At 31.8% G+C, this 15,585-nt stretch overlaps 2 protein-coding genes across 5 annotated transcripts in view; one reads left to right on the top strand and one right to left on the bottom strand.

Annotated features, from left to right (window-relative positions):
* LOC126872661 (uncharacterized) overlaps positions 1–15,585 on the top strand; it is a 308,769-nt gene that overhangs the window by 216,195 nt on the left and 76,989 nt on the right. The window lies entirely within an intron of this gene.
* The window catches only part of LOC126872660 (uncharacterized), a 136,286-nt gene continuing 129,717 nt past the window's right edge, over positions 9,017–15,585 (bottom strand). The window contains exon 5 of the mRNA XM_050632779.1: positions 9,017–10,980. Within this exon, the coding sequence (XP_050488736.1) occupies positions 10,111–10,980 (870 nt within the window). The 3' untranslated portion in view covers positions 9,017–10,110. The remainder of the gene's footprint in view (positions 10,981–15,585) is intronic.

The raw sequence follows: 15,585 nt of genomic DNA, 5'->3' as shown, positions 1-15,585 counted from the left end.
TTTACCTTTGAAGTAACCGCGTAAAAAGGAGATTTAGGTTGAAAGATTCGTGATACGATTGTAGGATTACAACATACTGCTATTAGGAATACTACTTATGGATTACATTTATACAATACAAATCAAGTGTTGTTGGGAGTATATGTAGGTACGTAATTAACAATGAGTAAGCATGCATACACTGAGACTTTTTAATATTCTTTATTTTTCCATACAACCATTCGTAGTTTCTTCGAAAAACGTATGAACGCAATACAACAGTGCTACGAAATCTTGACTACCAAATATTTGAATAATCCCTGAGCACGCGTTCTCTCCTCCTTTTTTTTATTTCCTTCGTGAATTCATTTCCTAATATCGACAAAGGTTACAATCGAGGTGGAACAAATAAATGTGTCCATAAATTATCTCGGTTAATATCATATTAACATTACGCTTTTGCACAACATTCGAATGAACGTGGAATATATTGATAATGCACGCTATCATCTCTGTCGTTAAATACAGTGGCTGCAAAAAGTATATTTTCATAGCCGTATTTTCGGATTCCATTTCCATAATATCATATTTTTGTAATCATATAAGTACTACTAAATGATACGAAATTTATTATAATTGGATGTAATTAATAGATATATAAAAGCAATAATAAAAGCAGTGGTGTACAAACACATTTAATCACTATACGTTGGAAATATCGACGATTTAAATAGAGAGTTCAGTATTCAGTGTATTTCATTGAAATACGTTGTCAAGGCAAAGATTTTGAACAATTTTCCCTATACGCGTTAGTGTCGATTGACCATATTTTTCAAGATGCTCGCAAGAAATTTCAGTCCAATTTACGTTACTTGTATATTTCTCAACCTAAGTCATTTTCAATGATCATGTCTACTCACAATAAAATAGAGAAATCAATGAATTAGATTTGGTTTAGATAATTATTCGCTAACCTTATCGATTAGATAACGCTACTGTGAAATAAATTAAGGTATTAAATGATAAGACAGATATAATTCATATTAAGCTTTATATTACATTATCATTATTCGAAATTGGAAACACTCCAGTCATGATATTGAAAAATGCAACTATTCGATTATTAAAATCATACTGTTGTCGAAACAGAAACTTTGCGAATATCTCGAAAATTAAAGCCGAGTGATGGTAATATGTTGACCTTGACAATACATTCCAAGATCATTGAAATCGGCGAGGTAGACCGCTTCATAAATAATGATATTTGATTCAATCACAATGCGTCATCTTGTGGAGTATTTGAGCTATTCCTAAATTTACAGGAATATATCATCTATACTATCAACTGGTCGTTTTGGAAGAATAAGATAGTTTGTAAAGTTCACTTATTAGGGCGCGGTCGAACAACATATACGAGGAGTGGCCAAAAAATAAGAATAAGATATAGAATTACATTTTTTCGTCCGAGCCTGAGTTTTCGAGAAGATTGAGTTGGAAAATTTATCAAGTATATTTTAATTATGGTTAATTTCGAACTGGACAGGGTTAAATAATCGGCAGGAGGATATTCTACGCGTGAAAATAAGCTTAAAAGGTAGAATAACATTTTTTCAGAAGACGCTTTGTTTCCGATGGAAATAAATTTCAAAATTTGTCATGCGGGTGTTCTAACAATAAGTCAATTCTTAGCTAAACACATTCAAACTCTATTGTCCTGAAAACTGAAGTCTTAAGCGGAAATATTTCATTCTACATTTTCTACTTATTTTCGTACCTAGAATAACATCCTATTAATTGTTTTCTTATATCCAGTTGGTAATTAGTCCAGTTTAAGTACACTGAACAAATTTTTAAACGGTTTTCTTGAAAACTAAGCGATGTATGAAAACATCTTATTTTATATTTTCTTTTTACTTTTTTATAGGGAATCATTTCACGCCCGTTTCTAGAAGAAAGCGGTGAAATAGTTAAACACGCCTACAATGTGCTATACACATATAACTCTGTATAAGGTTAAAAAGTAAAAGGGACGATAAAAGTTGGTTAAGATGATAGACGAAATAGACATTATCCAAGGGAGAGTTAGGTATTATTCGACTTTTTCGAATAAGTATTTATCCAACATAATTATCCGAATCAATTTCCTTTAATAGAGCAATTCATCCGAACTATATTTACGTATTATTTTTTAGAGGCCTGAAAATCATAGTGGTGTAAGTTAGTCCACCACTAGTCTTCGCAAAATAATGGTTTGGATCTACTATTACAACAAATTTGTTATATTCTTTCAAGTTATGAAAACGTATAGTGGAAGAGAATAAAGTTATTTAGTCGTAAAACATAGTTACTTGTGAAAATAAGGGGATGATACATTTACAGGTTGAAATACATGACTAAATTTAAATTCTCGAAATCTTGATCTATACAGCGAGTAACAGAAGCATTCGTCGTGTTAAAATTATACATGTAATAATTGTGCAAATAATCATTTGTTATATTATAAAAATGAAAATGGAACTTAACATTTTAAGAATTGTATTTTATACAAAATATCCATCGTAGATTGAAAGTATTTTTATAACAGAAATCATAATAATTTCTTGGTTTATATATTTTTATCAATGAGATCCTAAATATCGTTCTTCTTATCTTCGTATAGTGGAAATTCTTCGTATTAATAATTATTCGGAAGAAGCATAAATCGCATCATTATCAAAAATATATCGTCTAAAATGGCACAACTTAAAGTATGAACAGAAGGTTAACAATCGTGATACACTTTGCATCATCACCTAGATTGTGCTCCTTATTTTAATGTTCTTTTTATCACTCGTTTTTAGCCACAAAAATTGAATACGTATTTAGATTTATTTACCAAATGTAGCATACTGAATCTATATCTACTATATCCAACCGAAATCTAAAGAAACGACGTAATGCTAGATAATATAATTTTTAAAGTAAAAAATTATATCAACACGGACGCGTTAGACCATCCAATAAGTTTATACCTTGAATAGACATTTATTTAGATCTTTAAATTCTACAAAAAGTGGAATCATCCCTCGCTCCATAATACTTTTCTATTCTTTTAGCAAAGATATGCCATCATTACAAAATCTCTTTGTTTTTTCATAAAAGTTTCTTTTAATTTTGTCTTTATCTTAAATGTAACTAATTTGTAGGATCAAATCATTACCTTTTTAAAACCGATCAAGTCACAAAAAACAATAATCAAGATATACCTCAAACGCGGTACGATGCTTTCAATTTTATATATCGTTAATAATAATTTATTTGTTCAGAAAGATCGAAGAGAATTTAGTCGATATCATTGCTCGTATTTCAGCTATTTCTATAAACTGGAAACTATAAATCTGATCGTTAAAAATTATTCATTCCAATTACTTATTTTTGTTTTCCAAAGTCTAAAGTCTTATTTAAAGTAGGAAAAACAGCATCATAATCACTGTCGAGCATCATAATAAAATTATCAAGATAAAAGAACAAAATTTTGTGTTTCTGCAACATTCTTATAGCGATAACACAAAAAATGCGATTTTTTAGTTTTGTCACTACTGAAGCAAGTTTGCGATATGTATATTGGTACTTTGTTCATTCACGATGTGATAAAAATAAACATTTTGTCATTTGTCCGAATGAATTATCATAGAAATACGTTTTTATGTGGTGATAAATACTTATACGAATAAATTCTTATTCAATTGGGTATTTATTTCTTAGTTGCAAATAGAACTTTATTCTTTATTCTTATCCGTTATCTGTTATCGAGATAAAAATTTACCTAATACTGATTCGAGGATAAGCTTTTCTTTTCTACAAGTATGTTGACCGTTTCTTTCAAAAACGACGTATATTGGATAGGATTTTATACATTATCCAGGGTTTATAATAATGCAATGTTAATTTTTCATATTCTTTACTGTTCGTGATAATAGATAATGATTTATACTAGAAACTTGTAGCTTTTTTTATTGTTAAGTTTTTTAAGAGTCTGCTGGTTCCATGAGAAAAATATGAAATATTGCTTTTAATTATTAACTTATCATTAGTTTATAAGCTTTAATCAAATGAAATATTAGATCATCCTACGTAGTCGTTGTTTATCAGATGAAAATAAAAAATTACCTGTTCGTAATCGATCGGTGATGAATCTTTCCGTACTTTCCTATTAAGATTTTGATTCCAATTTATTAAAACTCCGATAATAAGAACTCCCATTGTCTCAATCTGAACTCTAGTGGTGATACTGTACTTTGATAATAATGTAAATGGTACTAAATAAAACATGTGTGTAATCGCATGTTAGTGACAACGCATCTTTGTGTCGATATAATGCTATTAACTTATAATGCTATATAGTGTTATATAATAACATATAATATGATAATTTATAAATGATTTAAATATAAATAATTAATATTATGACGAGGCAAAATTTTCTATCGTAATACTACACACACGTCTGGGTGTTAATATTTGACAGAAATACAAAATTTAATGATTTTATTTATATTCTTCAGCTTTTCCAAAAATTTGTTTGTTCGGCACTAATACTTTTTAGGCATAAATAAGTTCGTAAATTGTTGTAGGAAATGCTATAACAGATCGATTACTGTGTTAAGAAATGTATGGTTTCACTCAAAAGAATAAAGTTGATGCTTGTTCGGTTTCATTAATTCACGAAAATTCAAACTGGCACGAGGTTTACGACACGGTCGGAGACGATTGTTTATTTTTGAGAGAAATGGCACTAAACTTTAAAGTAATTTCGACAAACAGCATATATTTCCAAATTTTGTATTTTCGCCTTTCTTTGCCTCGATAGAAAATTGGGAAATGCCGTGACAAATCTCACCACTGAAATCCATTTGCAACAGTATTTCATGATCAAAGAATTTGTCTCTCAGAAACTGCAGAGTCGCGCGCGACTGCCAGTTGTGTGCGACCAGTGGCAAATGGAAAGACCCTATGAGGTGTCAATATGCCACTGTCTAAAGTTGATTGAATACGCGAGATAGTTCGCTAATGGCAAACGACCCGGCGTTGCATTGAAAAAGAATAGAGACTCCGTTTAAAGTGACTGGCCACGTACCGAATGACTGCATGGCACTTAGCTCAGAGCCTCGAAACAGCAAAGTTATCTCGCATGTATCAGAAAAAACAAGTAGTAAATAGTAATCTGTCAACATCACAGAAATCGTTATAATTTCTTAAGATTTTCATATTTTTGGAACAGTTTTTAATGATTATTAAACAATAATTTCATTAACAGTAGAAAACATTCTTCGAAAAATAAAATTTGCCGCTTAAAGAGTGTCATAAGTCGTTGAAATGCGTGTATCGTCCATTTCGGAGCTTCGAATGGTCGATAAATTTAAAATGCATTGTTAACGAAGCGTTGCCGAGAATAGAATGGGGACGAAATCAAGCACCGATTTGTATTCACCGTAAAAAGCACATGTATCATTCATGAAGGGACATTAAGCTAACCGAATATGTAAAATGAATGTACAAAATGCATTCGATGTAAGCAAAGAAACTTTTATATCAAACTTTTGCACAGATTTCTGTTAATACTCAAATGTTTAAACGATGCTGCATTTCACTGTGTTTGTAATACATATTATTATGTATGTATAGCATGATAGCATTTAGGTATGCAAACTCATATTCTTATGAATATAGTTAAAAGAAATGAAACCTGGCTAGAGAATTGTATTACTTACTAAATATCATAGTATGTATTTTATTTTAGGTATTTTATATATTTGTGCATGTCATGTGCGTTCTGTATATTTTCCAGACCTTGAATATAAATGCATAAAAATTGGCAGTATACTGATAAATATTTGAGACTTTTGATGAACAAAACATCAAATTTCAACAAAATATCATTACGAAATATAATCTTTATTGCGAAAAGAAGCTGTAACTAAACCGTGAACGTTGCACATAATATATACAAATATATAATATATTCAAAGTATAGTATTCATTATAATATTTGATGGATGATATAAATCTCTGGTTAGATTCTATCTTCTAAACTGTGTTCATAGAAATATGAATTTGTATGAACATTCGCATTTTCACTAGCTATCATATGACCAATAACTGAAATATATTCAAACTGAATGATGTAATAATTATTTATATTAAACAATTGATAAATAGTTTATAAATTACAATACTGTATATGCAATTATCTTTGAATTAGTTGAAATTTTCTCATTATAAAAAGATATAAAACGTATGTTACAAATGTATTCAAATTAATAAAGTAATTTTATAAGTGTCGCAGAATTTATAATGAATAAACTTCAAATAATTACAAGGAATCTTACAAGGAGAGCTTGTTAGAATGATGAGTTCCTGAGTTTCTTTCGTCACAAATTCCCATAACAATAATCACGGAAAACGCATTTAATGCACCTATTTAATTTTCTTTACAGATGTTTTGCTTTATTCGCTTAAAATTTGAAACACAAAAGTAATAAATGACTAAACAATTTTATTTTCATTTTTTCAATATGAAATGTCATACCAATATATATTGTTCAGTCTACATAAAATTTTCTTGTGTTCATAAGAGAAAACAATCAGTCTTTTATACGGATGGAAAATGATATTATCTTCAACGTACAATGGATTTTAGGTATGTCATTACTCAAAAGTAGGTGAATGCTTGCATATTCTTGACGAAACGTAATTTAGTTACGAAACTACAAATAGAAAAATCAAGAATGAATTTCCTGTATATCAGAAGATAGTGGAATATTATGATACGATAAAATTTATGTTTAAGAGGTAAATACATAAGAAGAATATTGACATGTGTAAGTGTCAAGTGTTATGCATACAATAGTTTTGTTATTTATTTAGCAATTTATTATTCTCAGGTTGTTTGAGTTATAAATAAGGTAAAGAAGATTTTTCCAAGTTGATAGAAAGATTATTCTGATTAATTCGAGCAATAATATTCAAAACTGATCGACATTTCAACGAATCGTACATTTAATTTTAACATGCTACTGATAAGGTTTTAAATAAACAATTAAAATTTTATACAATATATATCTCTTGATTCCACGAAAAGATAGTATTACAAATAATAATATTCTTGTATTGTCAATACAAATCGATCAAGTTCTTCATATGTTACTTAAGACCGACAGTGTACATGTAAGTTTTTTTTTATAATTATCATTTAAACTATTGTTTTTCAATTTAAAAAGAACGACAAATTTGTAAAGTTTACGTAAAACGAAATTTTCAAATCGAAATATAGTTGACTTGGCGCAGTGAGTCATTGAGTGACAGAATGATTCAGACGCTAACGCTATTTATAGAATACTGATAAAGGGTGATAGATATCATCATTTGGCTGAATTATTTGTCTCATTATTTTTTCTGTACTGTGTTGTCTACGGTTACGGTTTCAAATAAAAAAGTGAAAATTGCAAGAAATGCTATAGTGTATCAAACGTCTGATTATAGTACAAAAATATTAGGTTGTCCGAAAAGTTTCTTTCGTTTCGTAAGATAATAATAGATGAACAGCAATTTCTGTTTTATTTCTGTTTTTATGTATAAAAAACATTGTGCGTCTATTATTTCCTTATAAAACGAAAGAAACTTCTCGGACAACCTAATAGAAATTAGGTTACACGTTGAATGTTACGAAGGCTTAAAGGATTAATAGAATACTTATTGAAAAAAATTTGAAAATATAATCTAAAAAAGAGTAGCTAACAATACGTGCAGGCGTAAACCTTCCTTTTACAGCTTAACTCTTCTCTATGCTATGATTTTCATAATAATACAGTACTTCGTGGACAAATGATAGCATTTCCATGGAAGTGTTTTCTGACATTGTTATTCGATAACGGAGGTTTCAATTTGTATATTGTCCGATAGAAATTCATAGTACATTTGATTTATATATGCATAATTTTCGCAACTCACTTAGGAAGAGTTATACGTTTAATTTAAATTGACGTTAACTTAAAACGAATAATAATTTATCTCGACGATAATTGTAAATTTTAAGCGAATAAGTAATAATCGTTTTAACAAAAACAGATAACCGAATAAATTGCGATCGGGTATATTGACGATACGAATCGTAATTACACAGAATGTCGTTTATGAAAGCATTTTGGAACGATAGAGGATGTAAATATCTGTTCTTATGGGACACAAAACACAGTTGACATGAAAATTGCATTGACTTCGCTGAACATTTAATGCGTTCTCGTAATCCGCGATCGTGATAATGGATACATAGCAATTAAATTGGCAATGAATTTTCACAAGTATTTACGCCAACCAGTTTATATTGTCCGCGAATACTGCACAGGCGCGCGTAGTCTGCAAAACTGTAATACATCTGTTCTCTTGGCACGTGGAGTTAAACTGGAATATATTTTCCTTTTAAGATTTCATTTATTTGCAACAGCACACAGTAATAAACTATATACGTTTGAACGAACTAGCTGAAAACCTGACACAAACTTCAAGAGTCAGAAGAGAACGAAGCCATATGAGTTACTGGAATGAATAATAAGGAAATGGAGTGGAAACACTATTGAACATCATCTACATGCACATAATATCCACACTACCAAATCCGCTGGTTGGCTCAACAGAGCCAGTTGTAAATGTAATGTAGTCATTAAAAGAAAAGATTTCATTTATATACCTAGCTAATGTAAATGGAATTGACTGTAAGCTTTTATACTCATAGCAGAAATAACAGAAAGTTTAAAACTTACTAACAATTCTCCATTAACTAAAACAGTTTGTTTGGATATCATCCTTAACCTTGGTACATCCTTTCGGTTATTTTCGATCAAATTGTAATTTTCTAATGTTAGAAAATGTGCCAAGTCTGAAGAAAATATAACAAGATTTTTGTTAGTATACACAATTTTCTGTTTTAATTTTATGTTGGAAAACTTCTTCAAACATTAGAAAACCTTAGAAATGAAAGCAAAATGAAATATTCACACGGTAAAACATTAAAATAAAACTTATAGGAATCCTGTTTATCGTCTACAATTCTGTAAAATCTTCCTCGCATTATTATAGAAATTCAGTAAAGTGGAACTGCTTTCTTGACTCTCATAATTCTATTGATTGCAAGTGTTTTTTCTGAGATTCGAAATCAGTTTGCGAAGACCTTGGTGAATACATATTTGGCAAGTAGAATGAATGAATGATTAAATATGTATTGTAGTATTGAAAACCTATGAAGTGGACGTTGGGAAGTGGATTTAACTTAGGATTCGAAGTATATATCGAACGTTATATCCCATCACAAGGTGGCACAAACCTTGTAACGGAGATAATTGTCCCTGTTTCGTGTTCTCTTCAACGCCGTTTTTGCCAGAATGCTTGGTAAATTCTAATATCATAATAAGACCAAAATTGTAATACGTGTTAATAAATTTATATCTTTTCAACAGTCGTCTAAAAAATTACAATTCCTGAAAAAATAGTTCGCATCTTCCTTTATAAATTTCTTTTACTACTTTCTTAGATTATTACAACTGTTTGCTTCAACTCTTTCGGTGTTTGAATGTCGAAAATCGTTGTTTTCAGCCCGAAAAGTATGTGAAATTATTCATTTCTAAAATTCTCGTGGCGTTGACAACGTGTACACTTTCAAATTCTGTTGTGATTAGTTTGTTACACGGTGTAAATTTATTCAGACGATTCCTTCACACAGAATAACATGACCGAAAGAGCCAAGTATAACATTAACAAAATATATTTTTTGTCGTAGAATTATTCTCGGAATCAGACGCCTTTCAATCATTATGTACACGGAGTTTGGTTCTTTCGGAACTTTATGAGTCGTACGTTTAAAAGGAAGGAGTATTTTTTAATCTCATTTCTGGAATATTATACAGTCGGTATAAGTGTCACACTTAGATACGATTTTATATAAGAATTTCTATTTATTACCATATTGTGATTGAATATATGTCATATGCATTCAAGTACCCTTCGATACCTTGAAATTGAAACGATGACTAACTCCATAAATTTCAAGTATAGCATACATATTCTCCCTTGATAAGTCATACGTTTAACCTTCTCACACTACACGCAAGTAGCCTTGTATCCGAACACAACGTCAGGAGTTTTGCTGCAAGACGGTTGGTCCAATTGATAGGAAGCATTTTTATTTCCTTTGGGTGTGCATTTGGGAAATATGTGCTGCATCGCCGTTTCACACTCCGCTTCTTCGACGGACGCCTCCTCCTTCACGATTTTCTCAATGTTGTTGCTACTTAAACGCCGTACCATTTGACTACCTTTTGCTGCTTCTTCGTCTTTCTCCAGAAAGTTACACATGCTGACGCGCCTCTCCCTCGCCAAGGATTTGCCAAAAGAACAATTTGGCCTAGCCAAGACGTCCATTCTGTCAAAATGGTAGGCGCTGCCTGTGCGATCTCTCTGCAGCGGGTTGGCCAATACGTCCATTCTGTCGAACTGCCAGATTCTTCCGCCACGGTCTCTTTGCAACGGTCTGGCAAGTACCTCCATCCTGTCGAAGTGGCAGACACTCATTCCACGATCTCGTTGCCACAATTTCGAGGAAGCATCGAATTGACAGACACTCATTCCTCTGTCTCGAAAGACAGGCTTGGACGTTTCGATTCTGTCTAACTGACATATACTGGTCTTTCGTTCGCGTTGCAACAATTTCGTGGACTCGTTGGCTGACTTCAAGTTTTTTAACGTATCCTGTTCACTGCACGAGTTGTTCTCCGAAAACATCAAGAATTGAAGATCGAGCGCGCTTTTCGTTCGACGTGGCATACCTTGAGCGCCAGGCAGCAACGACGTATTAGATCCAATGAACACACTGTTTTGTCTCGGTCGTACTTGACCCGAAGCGTAATTTAATTCGTGTCCCGCCGGATAGTCCCCGCAGGGTATGTTACATTTCGAGAACGTGCGCCGATTCTGCGAACAAACGAACCAATGATTTACGAATCGCTTTAATTAACGATCGGAGCAGAGAAATTTTGCTCGATCGAACGTATTTGTGTATTCTGCGTTTGCTGAGATTTTGGGAAACCTTGAAATATGTTGTCAAGGTCATCATTCTGGAAAACATTTCCCTGTACATGTTACCACCGTTCAACTTCAGTTTCCGAGATATTCACAGGAAGCTTCGACTAAATTTACTCTCCACTACGCTATGGTCCCATTTTTATATAGCGCAACCTAAACTTAACTCATTGATGCTAATCATCTCTAATATAAATAAAAAAATATAGATTTATATTTGGGTTATAGGGTTATAGGTTGGGTTAGTTTAATATCTAGCTAGCGTCATTTCATTTTTATTTCACTCGATTTTATCATAAATTCGATTACTACAATTTATTATTGCTTATATATACCAACAAACATATTTCTGTATATAATTCAAAAACCGAGACCGTGCGTGGTAATCACTAGGTTGCGTATGGTGGATCGTGTATATGCTTCGTACGCATTACTTTGATGATGAAAATAAAGTGTCCTATTCTATATATCAATAAATTCATCGAAAATTATTTCACGCTACGCATAACCCATTACTTTTCTGTTTTTATTTATGCAATATTAAAAATGGATATCTCTCTCATCAATGAATCAAGTTTAGGTTAGATTATAAGTATAGGGATAAGTTGTTCAGAATGATGACCTTGATAACATATTTCAAGATCATCAAACTTGGTGTGGTGCGTGCTGGTGAAAATAATTACCAACTACCAATATGTATAGAGCGTGTACCAAGATTTTGTAGCAAGATTTTGTCGGTATATTCTATGAGCATAATCAAGCAAAAGTAGTGTACGATCGTAGGTCATGTACAACTTTATTGAAAAGTCGTATATTGTCTACAGACATTATTCTTGCACAATAATATGTAATTGTTACTGTCTTCAAGAATACCGTTTCACGGTTCATGTTTCTCGTTCTATTAACCAATGACGTTTAATGATTGTGCGTTTTATGGATTTTTTATTTTTGCATACCTTTTTATCTTTGAATATTTTTCATGTTTTGTGTAAATAAAATTGCAGCTTTCCAAGTGCTTATTCGAGTTTTGATTAAACGAACTCAAAAGTAACTCATTTTTTTACTGCAGTTGTTCACTATCAAATTTTAGTTTGAGTTCAATTCAATTTTTACCTTTTTCATAATGTAACTTTGAAGTTAATGGACAGTCTAGAAATCTAGCGGACCGCCAAGAAATAAATATCGCCTATCTATAGTGTAGATACGTTGTACGTATGTGGACTGTACAGGATGAGATGTTCGGTCCTCCTTGAAAGAATTGTTCTTAATTTTAATTGATTTTCATTTCATTATAAATGAATTGGTGTTGATAGAGTATTCCATCCCTATAAGAACCTTATAATTGCACAGGCCAGCTTATTTTAGCATCTAAAATCAATTTATTTTCCATTCTAGTTTACTTTGAATGACCTTGTAAATATCGAAAAAAATAAAAGACACTTGAAAAGCTAAGAAAGAAGTGTGAAAGTGTTTGCAAAAATGGAAAAACTTGCAACGTTTGAAGATGTACGATTAATAACATTAAAACACAGAAACATTTAATTGAAAATTATTCAGGTGTTTCGAGAAGTAGAAAAACTTTAATGAAATTGTAAGATAAATATCCAGGTTCTGATGTATAGTAGTGGTTTCCATAAATCAGCAATAAAGGGATAATACTATCTACGTGTGATATTATATTCATATTACGTGACATAAAGTTTTGAAACTTTAATGAATATCGTTATCGATATTTTAAGTTCTCATGCTGAAAGAAAGATTAGAGTGAAAGTAACGATGCCTTCTTATTTATGTATCTTATATATGAAGCGTTTATGACATTAGAAAGATGACTTAGGCGGTTTGATGTCAAACAGAATACAGTTCAACGCAGCTTAATGTATCAACAAATTTGGATAAAGTATAGTATTCCGGGTGTATCTTAGATTAAAAATAAGAGTTATTTTTTTCGCGGAAATAAACGCTTTTGAAAATTCAGCTGTATGAACATTTGCTCGACAAAGATCTTTATTGTAGAAATCTGCGTAGGAACGTGATCGTACAGAGAGGTAAGCGGTATGCGGTTAAAGCACGTAGTGGCACAGACAATGTCAATGCGCCAAATGCCAATTTTTTCGCTTACCGTTTTCTACTTTCTGTGCGGTCACGGAAGATAAAAAATACCCCAAAACTAATCCAATACTCACGATTCAAATGCATTCAAAGTGAGCCATACCGTAAGTTAGGAGAACGAAATTTTAAAAAAGATAACGTAAGAACCCACGAGGAGGTCACACGTCAACAGGTTGATCGAAATTTTGTATGTCTTATTTTCGTGAAAAACGACCTTCGTTTTCGGCTTCAGCCACCTCAAAACCCCTACAAAGTGTCATTCCAGCCGAACATTTTGCAATCCGAACACTATACCCCAGCTGCAGATGTATTTAATTTAGCAATAAAAAAGATATAAAATCCCTAAATAATTAAAACAAAAAGTACATTTGTATTATATTACAGTATTCTTTGTAATTGTCCTTATATGATACATAGAATATTAATTATACGAGAAATCCTACTGTCCAGAAATTCCCTCAACGATCATGTTTCCCTATTAAATCGGATACTGGAGATTCTACTGTAACCAAAATTATAGCGTACCTTATTACACAAGTATAACATAGAGTATCTTAAGAAAGCATAATATTTGATTGCACTTTTTGATTGATAGTATCTGGGGCATCTCATAAAATATTCCTGCTGCAAAAAGTGAAAAACCAGCGCTGACAAATCTGAAGCATTATCTACGCTACGATATCATTTGAACGTACTATTCAACTGAGAAGAGGATGTATGCTACGTAACTCAGTTGATGCTACTTGCCCATAGGAGTAATATACCATACAAGCTTCACGGAGCACGAATAGGGCATATAATATGGAAATTTCTTCGGACGTGTCGAACGAACCTTCCGTTGAAACTAGATATCAATAATTTACATTCCACCATATCGATTGAAAAAAAGGACGGATGTTCTTGCTCTATCGCAACTCGGATACATCAAGTCCGAGTTAAAGATAGCCCGTAAAAAACCTTGTTCAGTATTTAAAATAATATTACTTTGAGAAAAGAAACTGTATTTTTAGTTGTGAATTGTGTTCACTGTGAATTATTTATATAAAATAGAGTAAAACCTCCCACATCCGAATCAGTAGAAAGAAAACAATTTTTGAATAATGAGACTTTCGGATAATAGAACAATCGCTTTCCTGGTACTTTCAGATCAAGAAAATTGTCAGCTTGTTTTAATATCTGAGGAGTTCATATTTTTTGGCTAGTAAACTATATAAATTTTCATCGTGAACAGGTACATCGTCATTCTGATTTTCTGTTTTCGCTAAATAATAATTAGATTGTGAATATTTATATAAATTCATGTTTTTATTAATATAATTAAAAGACATTTGTCTCACTTATCAAATATTGTAAGAAGTATTACACATTGAATATTTTATATATTCTCGCATACTAAGTGCAGACATTTTTCATAAATGCATAAAAATCTACAGTCTACTAATAATATATGTAGTATCGGGAGAAAACCCTGATTAATTAGTAAGGCCTATTTGACCATGGTATGCCGGAGCCAGGGTATAAAAGGTAGCCGTTAGTGAGTTGAGGAGCTTTAGTGTTGCCGGCGTTGTCGGGCTTTAGCGTTTCCAGCGTGATCGGAGTGTTGTCAGCGTTGTCAAAGAGTGTGGTCGGCGTGAAAGAGAGTCGTTGTGATGAGAGGAGTTAGTGACGAATGATGGCTGCGTGTATATAGACTGACGGAGCATCGTGCTTGATTTTGTGTTGGCGTGAACGATATTGAAATAAACCTGCCGTTACCAAACCTACTAGTACACTAATTCTTATTTCCTATATATATAATAATATTACATTATAATATATAATAATACTCTGATACCCTCAGGGTTACAGTTGGTATCCGTCACCTTACAGCCAACTTGAAATTTTATCAATGCATTCGTCTGATTCGCCTTTCACTCGCCGCTTTATTGAAACGGCTCTTAAAATATTATTTCTCTCTAATTTCTATAGACAAAACTATTTACATTATCAGTAATATATCGTCTAAACAGGAGTACCTGTAACAGAAGAAAACATTTTTTACCATTCGTTTAGATAAAGGAGAATGAAGATTCGGATATGGCAAGCTCTATTGTATCTTCAAGCTGTTTTGTTTAAAGATTAAAGTGTCTTTAAATTGTGGGAAATGATGAAATTCTAAGACGGCACAAATCCATCAATCAATACATCGATAAACTCAGCTTATTTGTACATTTTCTTTAATTCATTATTAATCTTGTTGACATTTCTCGTGAGAATTGTCTATATACAAATCTTCATTACGTTCACATTTCTAACATAAAAAAATTTTTTTTTGTCAACATTTTTTTGTAAGAAGGTTCGTAATGCTTATAAACTTGTGCGGTATTAAAATTTATTTAGTTATTT

The sequence above is a fragment of the Bombus huntii genome, chromosome 13, assembly GCF_024542735.1.
Source record: "Bombus huntii isolate Logan2020A chromosome 13, iyBomHunt1.1, whole genome shotgun sequence".
Lineage (NCBI taxonomy): Eukaryota > Metazoa > Arthropoda > Insecta > Hymenoptera > Apidae > Bombus > Bombus huntii.
The sequence above is the reverse complement of the archived record's forward strand: the minus strand, read 5'-3'. Positions and strand labels throughout refer to the sequence as shown.